General features: G+C 35.5%; 1 protein-coding gene across 9 annotated transcripts in view; it reads left to right on the top strand.

Annotated features, from left to right (window-relative positions):
* supt3h (SPT3 homolog, SAGA and STAGA complex component) overlaps positions 1–18603 on the top strand; it is a 151912-nt gene that overhangs the window by 93143 nt on the left and 40166 nt on the right. For 8 of the 9 annotated variants that reach the window (XM_051867852.1, XM_051867855.1, XM_051867853.1 and 5 more), the window contains 3 exons: positions 8130–8216; positions 12917–13010; positions 18318–18454. In XM_051867852.1, coding sequence (XP_051723812.1) covers positions 8130–8216; positions 12917–13010; positions 18318–18454 — 318 coding nt within the window. Of the gene's footprint in view, positions 1–8129; positions 8217–12916; positions 13011–18153; positions 18188–18317; positions 18455–18603 lie in introns of all 9 variants that reach the window. The other variant, XM_051867856.1, reaches the window with a different exon arrangement.

Raw genomic sequence — 18603 nt, 5'->3', positions numbered from 1 at the left:
ATATATATATATATATATATATATATAATATATATATATGTGTGTATATATATTTAATACTTTTTATCTGATTTCAAGTATAAGATTTTTTTAATATATATATAAAAATCTTATACTTGAAATCACATAAAAAGTATTAAAAATAAAAAAATTGTAAAACATATTTTTTTGGGGGTGGGGGGGATGATATTATAATAGACAAAGTATGGATAGATAGATACATACAATAATACATTTATTAAAATATTTTAAATATTAATATTAATGGTATTCAAATATTAATGAGATAATGGCCATGCAAATCAGTGGAAAATGTGCTCTATGTGCCCTAATGCTACATATTTTTTATATATATATATATATATATATATATATATATATATATATATATATATATATATATATATATATATATAATATTTATTTATTTATTTTTGATTTTGGGGATTTCACCTGTCTGTTTAGGAGGGCTTTATATAAAGACAGTAAGTCTAACAATAAATTTGTCCTTTTTAAAGTAAAAGGATTTTCTTTTATCAAGTTGCATTACCATCTACATCCATCCACTTCAGTCAAACTTTGTTGGAGAACTTCTAAAGTTCATGTTTTTCTTTTTAGGTAAAAACAGTTCATGAGATGTGTAGAACCTAATCTTATTAGATCAGTGTGTTCTGCCAGAAAACCCTCAGCAAGCTCAACTTCCCAGACCTGTTTTTGTTTTTATAATTCTGTTTGCCTAGTTACCATTTTTATTATATTTTGTTGACACTGTTTGCTTTGCGGACTCTGCCATCTACCTCCATGATAGGTGGTCTCTGTTAATAATGAGTGAGATATATTTCACCATTCACTTCTTTTTTTAGCCATTCAAGAAGTGCTAGTGCTCGGCCTGATTTTAATGTAAGAGACGTCCATTCATCCGCATGGAGTCTGGTTAGAAGACGTCTGCCAGAGCCAGACTCAAACCTGTCCCGAAGCCCAGACGCCTGCAGTTCCACGAGGGAACGCCGGCCGGATGTTTGGGGTTGAAATGGGTTGGGATGTGGAAGTACGGCTGCCACCTCCAGTCCAGGTGCTCACGTTGACATATGTCAGAAGCATTCGGGTGCCCGAATCAATTAGCTTCTCTCGTGTCGAGCAGGGAGGACAAATTGGCAAAGTGTTTTGTTTAAATAAATGGCTTTGGTCTAGTTTTTCCATGGGGAGCGAGGCTTGTAGGAATGTGTGGTCTCATCGTTCTTGGAAATAAGTTGTTGCAGCATCGTCCGTTGACAACAAGTTTACTTATTCACACCGTAGCAACACCATAAACTGAGACCTCCTGGCTGTGGCTGCACTGTTCGAGATTGTGTAACATGGTATATTTATTGAATTTCATTCCATCATCATGTGGTTTGTATATAGTAAGCTCATGTTTTGCTTTATGAAGCATCCATTTAATTGTAATTTGGGACCATTTTGGAGCAAAGAAGAGATGCTGTTTGAATAAAACCTTAAACCTAAGCATTAAACTTTGACACAGATCCTGTTCGATTACTTGTCTAAGCCATCAGATTTTTGCCTGATGGATGGTAAAACAGGCAAAAAACTCCCACAGACCGACACTGAAGGACCCTGGCCATATCTAGAGACCAGATATTGTTTTTGATGCAAATGGGAAACACTTATTTTATTTATCGAACTGCCCGTCTCACAGGGACTCTGAGTTTCGGCAAACATTGATAAAGTCCGCTGCCAAACATCACCATTTAACCGCAAAACACAAGCAAAACATTCTGTCTTGTCAAGCTGTATGAGTTTGTGTTCTGGCGATAATGCTGCTGCATTAGTGTTTTTCACTAATTGTTTTTGACAAATGCTTTTCCTCTGATTTCTCATTGTTATGAAGCAAGACATGCGGTTGCTTGGAGACCAACGTTGAAAGGAATTGTTTTGGTAATTGGGCGAATCATAAGAAAACACGACCAGATCACGTTTCACCCCGAATTAAAAGAAAGAAATAAGAAATTATATCTTAAAGTAAATAAAATACACATTTTTAGGAATATTTATTACAGCTATTAATCAGGGTTATTATCATTAACTAAAACTGTCATTACTATCATTAACTAAAAATATATATATGTATTTATATAAAATAAAATATATATTACTTTTAACAATTATCTAACTCAAATAAATAAATATTTGTGTATTAAAATATATATAATTATTAATTAAACTTATTTATATTTATATATATATATATATATATATATATACTTTTTTTCTATCAGCATTAAATACATTAAATATTTTCATGATGTAGAAAAAAAGACATTGCATCTGTTCTGTTGCATTTTTTTCTTTGTGCTTTACAGTTTTTTGAATTTGGGGGAAGTGTTCTCAATTGTTATCAATAAAATGTTTCTTTATTCAATATATATAATATAATATAATATAATATAATATAATATAATATAATATTTATATTTATTTATTTATTTATTTATTTATTTATTTCACTCTCTTAATTTTTAGTAAAATATGAGCCAGGAGTGTTTTTGACAGGTGTTGTGTGATTATCCATGTCACTTACTCTTAAAACAACACAATATCTCTTAGAAGCTCTGCACCGTAACAAGTGGCCCTCAGGTTTGTGTTGAAAGTATAATGAAGTTTTCAGCCATCACATTAGATTTTCAGGTGATGTGATCAAGCCGCGAGTGAGTTTTCCAGTTAAAGAAACCTAAAATCTGCCTGTCTCATAGGTGAGTTCTGAAAATATCAGTGCTTGTTTTATTTTGCCGTCTTTCAAAGGAAATGGTGTAATTGATCTTTACAAGGACGCTGTGAGTGGAATTCTCCCCGGTCTTCCTGTTACCTTTTCCAGTGTAATCAAATAATGGATTTCGTTTCAGAGCCCCGCAGTAGCAGAGGAGAGGAAATTATCTTCAGCAGGCTTGTTTATTTGACTTCTGCCATTCTGTTGCAAGAAAACTCTGCCTTCTCCTCCGGCACTGTAACGTGACATGAACCAGAGACCCGCGGAGGCCAGTGTCACTTGAAAATGTGTTGTAATTAAAATTGATCTGTCTAATTAGGGAACAAGACCTGTGTGCTTTCCGCAGGCCAGGAATCTGTCTCTGAAGTCATTGGCACTGAATTCTTAGTTGTGTTGAGCTCTTTCAGTGTACTGCTCTTATATGCAAAACTAACCTTTTTTTTTTTTTTTTTGTAGCATAATGATGCATCATATTTCTGGCCTGGTCTTTATTTACTCACCTTTGTGTCATTATAAATGCATATAAGTTGCTCTTTTGAAGCACAAAAGCTGTTTTAGCTTTGTTTGAGCAAAAATTTAAGATGTTAAGCACTGAAAATGTTTCCTTCTAGCGATTGAAAATAATTTAAGTTTTCAACATGGTGAGTTAATAATAAACTTTGATTTTGCCCACAAGAATATCAATATGTTTGATTTTAGTTGAAGTGTTATTCAGCGTTTCTTTAATAATATATTGCATCTGGTAAAAGAGGCATTATAAGTCTCTGGTGTCCCCAGAATGTGTCAGTTAAAAGTTTGTTAAAAATACCCCACAGATCATTTATTATAGTGTGTCAAATTTGCCCCTACTTGGATGTGAGCAAAAACACGTGTGTCCATTTAAATGCAAATGAGCTGCTGCTCCCGGCCCCTCTTTCCAGAAGAGGGCGGAGCTTTAACAGCTCGTGCTTCAGTTGCTCAACAGCAACAAAGCTGTAGAATCTCACACAGTCAAAATGACTATTGTTGGTAACGGTGTTCAGCCTTACATTGTTCAAACCAGAGTCAGACACTGATGGAGAGACTCAGGAAGTAGTTACAACTTTTAGAATGCATCTTACCTTTCTGAATGATTAGTGGATAAATTTATGTAGTTGCTGTTGAGTTGATTGTGCCGTCATGTTAATCATTTGTGCAAATACAGCGTTGAATTGACCCTTGTTTTTGAAGCTGTTTGTTGTAGTCCTTAAAAAGCTATTTCTGTAAAAATATCTCCCTTTGCATTGAACTTTGAGCATCTTTGCAAATGTTGTTTATGCTCAAACAGCAACATTTCACACTAACTAAAGTTAAAAAGGTGAAATCATAATCTAGGACCTCTTCAAGAGAAAACAAAGAGGGTTTTTTCCTGAGGCCAGCTGTCAATCAAACCATCATCAGCCCCTCCCTCCACCTGTTTACATATCAGATTCGGTCTCCTGTGTTTTCAGGGAGACCATAAACGATAATATGGAGATGGGTTAAAAACACCCTCAATCTTATGAATAACTCTGTAGTATGATAACTCAGGCATCTCAGAAATGGTAAAACAGTCCTTCGCCACTTGAGCAAACTGTCAACAGCCTCGGCCCCTGAGCAGCTGGAAAAAATCCACAGAGATCCTAGTGTTCATGAAGTCTCTGAGCCATCCCGAATGGAATAACCGCACCAACTTCATTTAGCCTCACAGCTTTGATCAACTTGTAAAATTAGAGCAATTACTAAAATTAATCTGATATTTTGCAGAAGACCGTTTTATGAGCCAGGAATTGCAAATGGTACGGAAAAACCTTCCTTAAGCCTGAAAAGAGCTGTACTGTGAGACTTTTAAGGGATCGTGTTTTTTTTTTCCCCCCCTTTGGGCCAAATTCAGTCAAAACTTTTCCTTAAAATGGATTTGTATGCATTTAAGGAAATAAATGATTATTAAAATGCCTTTTTATTCCTGGTTTTCTAGTGCAGATTAAGTCGAATAGGTCATAAAAATTAATGTATTATTGTACAACAAGTCAAAATGCAGAGTATATCAGAATACTGCCCTTTATAAATATAATTCCTCAGGCAAGTGGTTCTGGTTTCCGAGGATGATGGGAATTTTGGCTCGGATACGTGCGGAGAGTGAGGGATGAGATTTTGCATACTTACAGCCATTTTTGTCTATTAAAAACTATTCCTCTCTGAAACGGTGGGACAGACATGGCAGTCGGTATGTCAACCTTGGTGTGATGCCAGGCCAGAGAGATCTATATTAAACTCTTCTGGCGTGCGGCAGTAAATGCTCCCCCTGTGTGTGCATGTGTGGGGTCCGTTCTGCTCGCAGACTTCACGCTCACATGTACGCTTGCGAGCAAATATATTTATGACCAGCAAATGTTTACAGACGCTGAGAATTACTTGTGTGTATTCCAGGACTCAATGTGGATTAAGTTTTTACCTCTTCATGAAGAATAGCATCTTTTTCATTTTTGGACGAGTTGTAGTCAGTTCCGTGAGTTTTATTGGCCCCACACTCCAGAGTCGAGGATATTTGAAGGGCCTTTCAGTGGCTTTACCAACAAGAGCTCTTTATTGAGGAGAGCATGTCGATAGGTTTCTAGTTTTTTTTTTTGTTTTTTTTTTTGTTTTTGTTTTTTCAATGCATTTTCAGTTTAAATTTAAAATGCAAACATTTTTAAAAAGTTTTATTTTGTTCAACAGTTATATTTTTATTCTGTTCAAATGGGTGGAGCTCACCAATTTCTGCAGTTTCTATTTCTTCAAAATCAAAAGTGAATGAACTATATTTTTAGTTGTGGTTAAGCACATTTTCAAATATAAATCAAAGCTTATAAATCATATAAATAATCGGAATTCAGTTTTTTAAAATGCGAAAAGTCTTAAAACACAAAACCTGTTAAGTTCAGAATACTCAATTTTTGTAGACACCGATTGTCTCAAATTTAAGTAAAGCAACTCAATTTTTTAAGTAAGCAATAATTATAAATAAATATTAAGTCAAATTGAAAATTGTTTAGTTTAAGTCCACTGTACTTAAAAGTATTGTTTACCATACATAATGTTTCTCATTTTTCAGTTATTTTGATGCAGTGGTTGTAAAACCCAATAAGTTCAGAATACTCAAAACATTTAAGTAAAAGATAACTCAAAGATTATTTTAGTAGAACTTAAAAAAAAAAAAAATGTCGTACTACACGAACTCACTAATTACAGTTTAATTGAAATATTGAATAAGCTAACACCTAATCTTTATGGTTAAGTGTTAGTTAGCAACAGCACACCAGCATGCACTAATATAACCATCAAAGAGACTATCACTATTTACTTGCATGAACTGTTAATCAACATGCAGTATATATAGCCTTGAAGTTCCACAGCCCATTCTCGACCTAACCACAGGCAAAGCATGCTGGGAACTTGAAATCTGCTGCAACTCAGTTAACCCTCTGGGGTCTGAGGATTTTTGGGCCCTGGTTGAAAGGATTCTTCTGATAACTTCAGGTAGAGTAACGACGGGACGTGGATGACGTCACTTTATGTCGCTCAGTAAACTTAAAAAAATTATAATTTAAGTATAAGGGTTTACTCAAAAATGTTGAGCTACACAAAAGTAAAACTGAACTCCTCGTTCAGAAAATGTAATTGTTTTAAGCTGCATCAATGATTTAACAGACTTTAATTGCATTGCACTCAATCTTTATAAGTTAGTAGTACTGTTCGGGTTTGCAGTGCAGTCCTTTAAATAGGCTTTATTTATTTATTTATTTATTTATTTATTTTTTTTGGAGATTCACCCAGATATTTTTTGATGTCATCTTTTAAGTTGTTTCATTGCTTTCAGTAATAATTGTTTTGATTATTACCCGAAGGTATTTATGGAAGCTTGTTTCTGCCACAAAAAATAAATAAATAAAAAATAAAAGATAGTTGGGACTTTTTATTGCGCAATTTTCTAACGACTTTTTTTTTTTTTTTTAATAAAGTCAGAATTGCAAGATATAAACTCGTAGGTCTAACTTTTTTCTTGAAATTGTAAGTTTATATCTCACAATTCTGACTTCTTTTCTCAATTTTCTTTTCTCACATTTTCTTATTCTCGCAATTATGACTTTATAACATGCAATTGCGAGGTTATTTCAATTTTGAGAAAAAAAGTCAGAATTGCGAGAATATATCACACAATTCTGACAAAATAAGTCAGAATTGCGAGATGTAAACTCACAATTGCGAGGAAAAAAAGTCAGAATTGTGAGATAAAAAGTTGCAATTACCTTTTTTATTTTGTATTCAGTGGTGGAATAAAAAGCTTCCATAGGAATTTGCTTTACGTTTTTCAGACTGTCATTTATACTATGAGTGCGTCCTCAACATGAAATCAACTTTTTAACTAAGGGAAACCAGGTGTACAAGTAATCAAATCTTGCTCTTTTTGTGTGTTTGTTATTATATACGTCACAGATCATTAGCTGTGGTTTAATTCAGTTCACTTTAGTATATTTATATAGCACTTTTCACATATGGTTCCAAAGCAGTTTTACAAAGAATAGTTTTGTTAAACTCAATCCTCCTTTTTTTATCTTTTTGTAAGGACGGGTTTAAAAATATCAGTAAGTTAACACTACAGTCCTTCCATGAGATTTGCCATAATTCTAGAGCGTTCATGGGATATGTTGATTTACATAAGAACAGCTATCATTTCCACCATGATGGATGAGCTGTTTTTCCTCTTTTGGCAACAAAGTGAAATTATAGCACTTCACCAGACATATTTCAGTACAGGTTTTTTGTCCTCCTCAAGCTTAAAGATTTAGTCGCATGTGATTTAGACATTCCTCTGTAAACCTTTCATGCACTGGCTGATAAAAATGTTGAGATGATTATGTCTTTTTAATCTTTACATTAAACTAGTACACATAAAACAAAGTTAGAAACGCTGCTATAAGTAAGGAATCCTGTTTCTAGGCTGTTTGTCTTGTTTCCATATCCAGACCACCATCACGTGGTATTTTGCTGTGGTCTGTTCATTTTTATCTGCTGTTTTGATGCATTTCTCTCTGTTTATATTGTAGACAAGGACGTTTTCTGACACGTTTGAGTGCAAAGAGCAGAAATAGCAAAGTTATACGTTATTGCACAATACCTGAAGCTCATATCACGCCATAAGTGACTCAAGTCCTGCTCTCAAAATGAAACTTTTTTTTTTATCAGTTTCCTCAAGGTCTTTAGACTGCACATGCAGTGCGTCAATGTGCTGATTTTAAAAACATCTTTCGGTAGATGTTACCAAGCGCTGATTGTTGCATACTCCAAGTTTCTTTGCTGATTGAATTGCCTTTCTTTCCTCCCTCAGCTCCATCAGGCCGCTGAAGTGGCCCTCCTGAGAGGGGCCAGGGTCATTTCACCAGAGGATATCATCTTTCTAATGAGGAAAGACAAGGTAAAAGCACACAAATATGAGACATTACCGCAACATAAATCATTACCCTTCCTATTTATGGACTGGTTTGGTTATTGAAAAGTTTTATTGCTTTTGTAGTTCTGTTGCTTTCTCAATCACAGGTTGAAAGCAAGCATCAGGGCTGGGTGGTATAATAAAACATTATCTTGATATTTTTGATCTTTCATCTTTCAAAAACTTTTAATAATCTTTCTAACCCTATGCCTAGTATGTGATTTCTATGGAAGCTTGTTTCCGCCATGAAATAAAAATAAAAAAAAGGTAATTGTAACTTTTTATCTCACAATTCTGACTTTTTTCTCAGAATTGTGATATAAACTCACAATTGTGTGTTATAAAGTCAGAATCAGGGCTTAAAAACGAAAAAAAAAAAAAAAACAATCGTTTCACTCCGAGCAGAATCGGTATTTTAACGTTTCTGGTTCCAGCGTTCCTTCTGTATTATTAACCTTCCGAAACCGGTTTGTTTAGAAAAAAATAACGTGTTTTTTTTTTTTTTAACCTTTTTTTTTTTTTTTGGTTTGTTTGCATGTAGCCTACTTATTATTATTATTATTATTATTATTATTATTATTATTATTATTAATATGTACAGCATTTTATTTATTAAAAAACAAAGAGAGTATTTGCCGTCTTAGCCAATAGGCCTACAATTATCTTTTATAACAAGATTCTGTCCAAATGTAAACCTATTAAACGAAGGAAAAACTATCAGCGGTTTATAAAGGATTTTTTCAAGATATTTTAAAATGTTTGCTGCATGGTTAAAAATACCGACGCTATTCCTGAGAGGAAAAAAAGATAAGTCGCGTATATACGTCACATTTTATTATTACATTCAGAAATAATGTAATTTATCGGTAAATAAAATAAAATGTTTACAAATAGCCTAGCCTATATATAATATATAATATAATTATAATGTTTGTAAACATAAATTATGAACAAAACTGCCCTATTTTATTTTACCACAAAACCTCTAAAGTTAATTCAGGCTATACGTCAAGCCAAAACGAATTTTTAAAAAAAATTATCTTTTCTTTTTAACGCCATTCCATTGCTATATTCAAGGCGAGAAACATGTTTATTTATTAGAAATAAAACTAAATAAGATGTTAAACGAATTAATTTAAAGTGAATCTAAAGCCTACCTTTCTCGTTCGGCACTGTTTCCATTTTCGAGACGAATGCTAAACTATTGTTTATTATGTAAGCTTTGTACTTCACTCGCATTATCGACATCATCCTTCACATATAGCACGTGAGGCGGTGGTCACGGGTGGCAAACGGCAGATTATATTACTGAAGTGAATTGAGCAGTGTAACGTTTTATATGTTTGGTTGATTGTATTTTATTTTAATTATTTAACAGGCTGCAATATCAAGTAAGCAATGCAAGAATTTGAGTGCGCGTGCGTGAGGCGCCGGCGCGACCACTGGAATTGTTTTTCCTTCTAAGACAGTAAACTGTACTCCGTAATTTATGGTCATACAGGTAAAAGCAAGACATAATTCATACATTTAGAAAAGACACTTTTTAAAATAACGAATAGAGAAATAGAGAATGTCTGTTTCTTTTCCTAGATCTTTGGAGTGCACCACAATGAACCACTTTCGTTTTGTTAATCTGTAGACCTAATTATATAGTGAAATATCACATAGCCTATAGGCGTAAATATTCCCTTTTATTGTACAGTGGGTACGGAAAGTATTCAGACCCCCTTAAATGTTTTACTCTTTGTTATATTGCAGCCATTTGCTAAAATCATTTAAGTTATTTTTTTTTTTCCTCATTAATGTACACACAGCACCCCATATTGACAGAAAAACAGAATTGTTGACATTTTTTCAGATTTATTAAAAAAGAAAAACTGAAATATCACATGGTCCTAAGTATTCAGACCCTTTGCTCAGTATTTAGTAGAAGCACCCTTTTGATCTAATACAGCCATGAGTCTTTTTGGGAAAGATGCAACAAGTTTTTCACACCTGGATTTGGGGATCCTCTGCCATTCCTCCTTGCAGATCCTCTCCAGTTCTGTCAGGTTGGATGGTAAACGTTGGTGGACAGCCATTTTTAGGTCTCTCCAGAGATGCTCAATTGGGTTTAAGTCAGGGCTCTGGCTGGGCCATTCAAGTGGGCTTTCATGTGTCTTGCACTGAGGAGAGGCTTCCGTCGGGCCACTCTGCCATAAAGCCCCGACTGGTGGAGGGCTGCAGTGATGGTTGACTTTCTACAACTTTCTCCCATGTCCCGACTTCATCTCTGGAGCTCAGCCACAGTGATCTTTGGGTTCTTACCTCTCTCACCAAGGCTCCTCTCCCCCGATAGTTCAGTTTGGTCGGATGGCCAGCTCTAGGAAGGGTTCTGGTCGTCCCAAACGTCTTCCATTTAAGGGTTATGGAGGCCACTGTGCTCTTAGGAACCTTAAGTGCAGCAGAATTTTTTTTGCAACCTTGGCCAGATCTGTGCCTTGCCACAATTCTGTCTCTGAGCTCTTCAGGCAGTTCCTTTGACCTCATGATTCTCATTTGCTCTGACATGCACTGTGAGCTGTAAGGTCTTATATAGACAGGTGTGTGGCTTTCCTAATCAAGTCCAGTCAGTATAATCAAACACAGCTGGACTCAAATGAAGGTGTAGAACCATCTCAAGGATGATCAGAAGAAATGGACAGCACCTGAGTTAAATATATGAGTGTCACAGCAAAGGGTCTGAATACTTAGGACCATGTGATATTTCAGTTTTTCTTTTTTAATAAATCTGCAAAAATGTCAACAATTCCGTGTTTTTCTGTCAATACGGGGTGCTGTGTGTACATTAATGAGGAAAAAAAATGAACTTAAATGATTTTAGCTGCAATATAACAAAGAGTGAAAAATTTAAGGGGGTCTGAATACTTTCCGTACCCACTGTATATTTGTTATGTAGGCCTATAGTTTTATTCTGTTTTCTCTGTTAACAGAAGCGCTGCATGTGCGGATGTGACGTTGTGTGAACTTATGTTCTACGTATCCTGCAATTTTCGCAAGTTCAAAACGCACAACAAGCTGCATATTAGTCTACTTGACATTAATTTTCACTTAAATGTAGGCTTAATGCTTGACGGTTGGTGACATATATCATCGGAAAAACTAATGCCAGGGTATTGCCATTGTGACTTACCTAACCTATGATGACTTGACAGCTGAGCCTGAGCATGTCAGCGCGGGCATTTCACTCACTGTAGAGCCTGAGCGCGGGCATTTCACACAGTTTGGATGCGTCAGCGTCACATTTGCGTAGGCTGTACTATTTGAATTTGTGACTGGTTGAATGCCAAATCAAAATATTAAATAGAACGAAAAAATAACGTTATTAACCGGTTAATGGCCATTTCATGGCCATTCCTTGAACTGGTTCAGAGCCCTGGTCAGAATAGCATGATATAAACTCGCAATTGCGAGAAAAAGGTCAGAATTGCGAGTTTATATCAATTCTGACTTTATAATGGAATTCTGATTTTGTATCATGCAATTCTGACTTTATAACTCGCAATTGTGAGTTTAAATCTGAGATGTGTGAGATATAAACTCGCAATTGCGTGTTAAAATGTCCAATTGTGAGGGGAAAAAAGACTTTTTTTTTTCTCAGAATTGCGAGTTTATACCTCCAGATTCTGACTTTATAACTCGCAATTGCATGTTAGAATGTCAGAATTGCGAGATATATACTAACAAAATTCTGAGAGTCAGAATTGCGAGTTTATATCTTGCAATTCTGACTTTATTACACACAATTGTGAGTTTATATCACAATTCTGAGAAAAAAGTCAGAATTGTGAGATAAAAAGTGACAATTACCTTTTTTTTTTATTGTTATTTCATGGTCAGAATTGCGTGTTATAAAGTCAGAATTATGAGATATAAAGTCGCAATTCTGACTTTATAACACACAATTGTGAGTTTATATCACGCAATTGTAATTTATATCAATTCTGAGAGGAAAAAAAAGTCAGAATTAAGAGAAAAGTCAGAATTGTGACTTTATATCTTTTAATTCTGACTTTATAAATCGCAATTGCGAATTAAAATCTCGCAATCCTGAGGAAAAAAACTCACAGTTCTGACTTTATATAACGCTATTGTGAGTTCATATCTCACAACTCTCACTTCATATCTCACAGTTGCGAGTTTAAATCACAAATACTTTTTTTTTATTTCTTTTATTTAGTGGCGGAAATAAGCTTCTATAGATTTCAGTGAAATAGTTTAATGCAAAAAACTAAAACACAAACATTTATAAATATATCAGTCAATCAAATAAAGGTTTTTCCAGTTTTTCACTGAATATTTTTTACAGAACATTTAAATAAAATGTAAGTGATGAACTTAATTGAATGATGCAAATTAATTTTAATGTTTCATTGAAATTAATCTGAACTGCTTCACAGAAATGAATCAAAATATATATTTTTTCTACTGAGGTTTATTCATTTTTGCAATATTACGATATTCATAATGCAGATTAATTCAATATTGCCAGCAAAATTATGAATGTATCATCCAGCTAGAAAGAATTAAATTTCTTGAATGTTATGGAGGAAACAGAACTCAAAGATCACTTTGTGAGATGTATAGATGGATGGAGATTGTTTTCATTTAAAGTCTGTTTTTTTGTTTGTTTTTTACTCTATAAGAAAAAATTACGGAGGCTTATCAAGTACATGCAGTTCAGAGACTACAAATCCAAAGTTCTAAAAACCATAGACGATGAGGACCTGCTGGATTCAGGTATGATATGTGTAGTTTTTTCTGATATATCCAGAATTTTTTTTTATATATCTTAAACCTGACTTTTTGATAACAACAAACAATGAATCATGTGCTTTTTAATGTTCAATCACGTGTATTGCTGAGAGAAAATAAGATGCACTCTGATCACCGTCATATTGTGTTACACCATTCTGGAAGAATTCGAATCTTTTAGAACCGTTAATGGATCCAAACATCATGAAAATGATGTTTCCAAAAATGGTTAAAAATGGAACCGTTTCTGAACGAGAACCTTTTTGCAATTCCAAACCCAATTTAACATATTGTACTTTCATATATATTGCAGCTTACCATGTTTTCCTTATGAATGATTTTCTCCATAAGATATTCAAAACATTTTCCCCCCATCAACAGCATTTAACATTTAGCCATTGCCTTTAATGACAAAGCCATGCATAATGAGCAGAGTCGAGCAGGGTAATTTTGTACGCCATAGTCAATCAGCGAGAGTCATTAACCAACTGCAGACAGAAGCTTTGGCATCAATCTGCTTTGAACAGCACTCCGCCGCCCTCATCAGTATCACCAAAAAATGAGCACAAGGGAGGAAAACCATCCGCAGAAGCAGCGTCCTTCCCGTGTAATGTCATGCGGAGTATCATTAGGACTCTTGCTCCTCATCTAGAGTGTAACTTGAGAGATGGAAGAACATTGAAATGCCGCGTTTCGATTACACAGTCCGGAGTCTCGGTGTCTGAACGCAGATTCTTTTCCATAGCTTTCTCATTTTAATGTGTTCTTCTGCGTGTTGTTTTGATTCTGAAAGTTTGTGACCCTATCCGTGATGGCTTCAATCGGGAGATTATTGTTCCTTGACTATTAGCTGCATTATTGCTTGCAATATAAAATATAAGAGGGATTTGTTTCAGTGTGAGGAGAGAACAGCCTCTCTGTCCTCGGAGGCCTGCGGTGGGAGCCGGCCTGTGTTAGGAGGTGGTTTTTCTGTGGTGTGGTGTGTTCGGAGGGTTGCAAAAGAGGGCAATGTAGAGCAGTGGGGTTTTGATATCTTTCCATACAGTGTTCTTGAAGTGACCCCTAAAACAAAACTAAACTGCAAATGAGGAACTTCTGTGATATTCTGCTATTGTCTTTTTTTAGGTTGCTCAGCAGATTTGGGGTGAGATATAGTGAAGCATGAGATTTTCATTTTCAAATCCTGTTTATTTTCTTACTACGTGTTCCTACATGGTCTTATTGTGAGCAATTCATCAGTGCATGTTAAAATCTAAAATGATTTCCCTTTTATTTTCCATATAGAGACACTTTTTACCATGTGTTCAGTTCTCAGTGTAAAAAATTTGGTCTCTTTATCTCCCAGTCCCTTTAAAAGCCAGGTGCACTTGCACCATGGCGGATTGCTATTTACATGGCGGGATATAGACACCCTCAACCTGACGAGTCAGTTTAAATACATGTGTATTGTGTGTATTGCCACGATTGGTCAAATAATTAGCCAATTTCATTCACCATTACTGCAAATAGGTAATTCTGATACATTCAATGACTATCCATTATGACATGTAGGTATTTATATCTGTATGTACACAATAATAATCTTTTACATTGTAATCATTGTAACCATTGTAATCCTATTTTTAATATTTGGCATGTTTGTGTGCTGCTGCACGTCCCTGTGTGTGTAACAAGCAGAGTGTATGTGCGTTGTGCACCCGCCAATAGACGCATATTACTAATGCACCCTTTAAATAAAATAAAAATAAAAAAAAAACACTGTGCCATTGACTTTAGACCAGGTTTTTGTTGGTCAATGGCGCAGTCATTTTCAGTTACCTCAAAATAGCAACACGCCAACAATGCGCCTGAACACACCTCATTTTCAGACCAGCACGCAACATGTGCGCTGGACGTGAAAATAACTGCGTTGGGATGAAACTAGCAAAAAACACTTGCGTTGCGCCTGACGTTGCATTGCGCCAGGTGTATGATAGGGCCCACTGACATATTGTTCTGTAAACAGAAGCTCAGTTAAATTAAGTTACTAGTATTTATTTAATTAGATTTTGCAACATTTCATCATTATTAGATTACCTAGTTGTCCAATTGAACACTTTACACCATATGTTTAATTCTCAGTGTAAAAACAATTAGATCTCGCCCATTTTTTCGGGTTGAACATCCTGTTTCACTTGGAAATACAAGTAGTTACGGGAGTAAATTGCAAGCATTGTTGGTTGAGTGGTTGGTCGTGGTTGGTCGTATTTAGACATATTGTTCTATAAACAGATGCTTAGTTAGGTAAGTCAAGAAAAAAAATGCATGGCATGGAAACCTTTATGTATTTTTTAGGGCTGCACATCACTCCCGGATAACTGAAAATGGGTAAAGAGGCGGGACATGGTTGGAACTGAGGTGCCTGGTTACTGAAACCACACCCGCCTAGCTCAACGTGATCATGTTAGCAGGCAAAGGAGGCTATCTATCTTAGACACTATCTAAAATATTAATAAAGATAAGTTATATCATTAGAAAGTTCTAAAGGTTTACTGTCATTCTACGGTGTCTTTTTTTATGATGTAGATGATCCAGCACCAGTAATTGTAATTTGTGTCGGGTGTGCAAATGACAACATGAAAAATCAAACGGGACTTCATACCTTTGTAATGAAATAGCGATCGTGAGATGAATCCAATCCGTGGCACTTGGGTAAAATGTCCATGAGTGTCCATTGAAAAACAAAAAACAGTACTTTTTGTTCACAAAGCGTTAAATCCATGAAATATTGATGTATTATCCATTGTTTGCATCACATTTCTTCTGAATGATCTGCTCTCCATCATCGTTCTTCAAGAAATTATGCAACCTGAGCAGCGTTTGTTGTAAAACTGTATATGATCCTATATATCTCACAAACAAATGAGCCCGCATCCAAAGTATAATTTTTCAAAATGCAGCAGTTTTAGTTATAATATCCAAGCAGTGCTGACTGAGTTTTATATCCTCCCGCCATTGTCATTGTAGTAAATCTCACGAACAAAACTTTTAGCCATGCCACGATCCAACAACGTGTGTTCTGTTTATCTTCCGCATGCGTGCACATCTACACAGACGCACATCTGTCTCGAGTCTCGACCATTAACGCAACAAGCCATATTATTTTATAATTGTATATATTATTATTTTATAATTGTATATAATAATTCTGAAAAAAGCACAAACACGGCAGAGATGCCAAATTCAGCGGCTGGAATTAGCTGAGGTAAAGTGACTGCTCACAGACAGCAATATGAATTGACCTGTCACTCAAGTGACCACGCCCTTAATTATGCAGAACTTTAAGGCTTAATATAATTTAAAAGGATGAGTTATAAAAAAAATCACCCCCCTCAGAGTTGTCATGAAGAGCAAAATTAGCAGTATAGACCAAAACCACAATTTGTACCAGCTGTAAACTTTTTTTTTTTTCTGCTGTAAAGTTGGGCATTTTAACATGGGGGTCAATGAGATTTTGCTCTCTTTTGGAGCCTGTCCCTAGCGGCCAGTCGATGAATTGCAGGTTAAGTCACTTACGTATTGGCTTCAAGAGAAACGGGGGGAGGTTGCCGCTTGGGAATGACGCATTTGGAGTTTCTGCGCTAGAGTCCCCTCTGGCTATCAGATGGAGAAGCATTTACTACTCATCACAGAGCCGTACAGTTCTGACAAGATGCGCATAAAATAATCGCTGCCTTTCCCAAATCGCATGCGGTTTAATCGCGATAAATCGTGCAACCCTAGCACAGTTTTATCTTTTGATCTGCTGTGTTCAAATCACTTCTGATCACCCTGTTACAGGCACATTTAAAATGCCATTTTGTACTTGTACTTCTTAATTTTGAAGGATGAATCCACTAGATCAAATATGTTTTACTAGTGTTTATTTAGTTAGATTTTAATGCACCATTTCATCATTATTAAATTAACTATTCATCCAAACCAAGATTTTCCAAGGCCTTTTATTCATCCAAATATTGTATCAAATGTCAAATTAAGGATTCTTCAAAGCCAGAAATGCACTACTAATTATGTACGTCAATGTATTTGTATCATTTAAAAGCGAGTTTATACAAAGTGACTTTTTTTTTACCATTTGATTGAAATGCCCTGTTAACAGAGGAACTCCACAATTACAGTCTGTTCAAGGTTGTGCCGTGCCGTGCCAGGACCAGCGAACCTGAAGCCCATAAAACAAGCTGTTATTTAGGTGTCATAAATTCAGTAACCTTGATTAAACATTTTCTGGGGCTATTTCTGTCATTCACAACCAGACGTTACTTCACAGAAGAGTGTTTAATCAGTGTATTTCCTTTCATTTAATTAACATTTTCCTTCTTTTTTCATTTTCCCACCCTGGAGCTTTAGGCCTGTAATGCCCACTGACGCTGAACCACATGAACATGCTGGAAAAAGTGAAAGTCATTTGCTGTGGTAGCTTGAAATTATGCTGCTGTGGAAATTATGTACATAGTGAACAAAACATGTGACACAAATGAAAACTCACTTATATTCGAGGTTTGTCTTTGAGCTTCTAGATTTCAGCTCTGCCCTGGGCATTCATCAGCCAACCTTATCAACTTCATTAGGTGCATCATGGGATATTTTTAAACACTAGTGAAGAAGGAAAATATTTGATGGCCACTTGATGAATTTTTTTTTTTCCAAAACAAATTTTATATATATATCAAATTTGTTTTGTAAAAAAAAAACTTTTATAAGACTTTTATATGAAGGCATTTAACTTTTCCTACAAAACTAATTGCAAGCATTTAACTGATTCCCACAATATACTGGAACCAATATTTATCAGCCAATATTGGATTAATTTAGATCATCACTTTTCAATAACTGAAAGAGATTGTCATAGATTATGGCAAAGAATAAACCTTTTAAGAGCACTGTCCTTTGAAGGGAAGCTTTTCCCCTTTTTTGTATAATACCCAACGCATAATTCAAATCCATTAATTGGAACTCTGAGCGACTAAACAGCAACCCACCGCTGATATTATGTGCACTTATTTTTTCTTATTCAAACAGTTTATACTTTTGTTCTATAGCAGATTTCACATTTACCTATATTTTTAAGATATCTGGATTTGACTTTCAGAGGTCTGGCGTGCTTCTGAGCCGAGATGACTCAGGTAAAGAACACAAAGCACTAGAGGCAAGTGGGCCACTCCATCTTGAGTCAGGTGTAAACAAGCCCAGCTGGCCTGCAGATGTGTGCTGGATGGAGAGTCAGCAAATATGCCTGTTTCTGTCCTCTTACAGACAAATACAGCAGCAGCAATGCCAACAAGAGGCAGCGTCTGGCACAGGACTTCCTGAGCTCCATCGACCAGACGGGGGAATTCTTGTCTTTGGTAGAGGAAGAGGAGGTGGATGAAGTCAAGCAGGAACGGCTGGAGGTGAGGAGGCGGCAAAAAGCCACCAACAACTCCCAGAAATGTGCTTTAGCCTGAATACCCAGAGCTCAGCATGCCAGCAAGGGTGGACGGCACAGAAATTCAAGGGGATTACCCTGCGGTCACAGAAAGAGGGATAGCGGTTCATTCTT

Source organism: Ctenopharyngodon idella, chromosome 17, assembly GCF_019924925.1.
Source record: "Ctenopharyngodon idella isolate HZGC_01 chromosome 17, HZGC01, whole genome shotgun sequence".
Lineage (NCBI taxonomy): Eukaryota > Metazoa > Chordata > Actinopteri > Cypriniformes > Xenocyprididae > Ctenopharyngodon > Ctenopharyngodon idella.
Note: the sequence above shows the minus strand (reverse complement) of the source record. Positions and strands in the feature narration are given on the sequence as shown.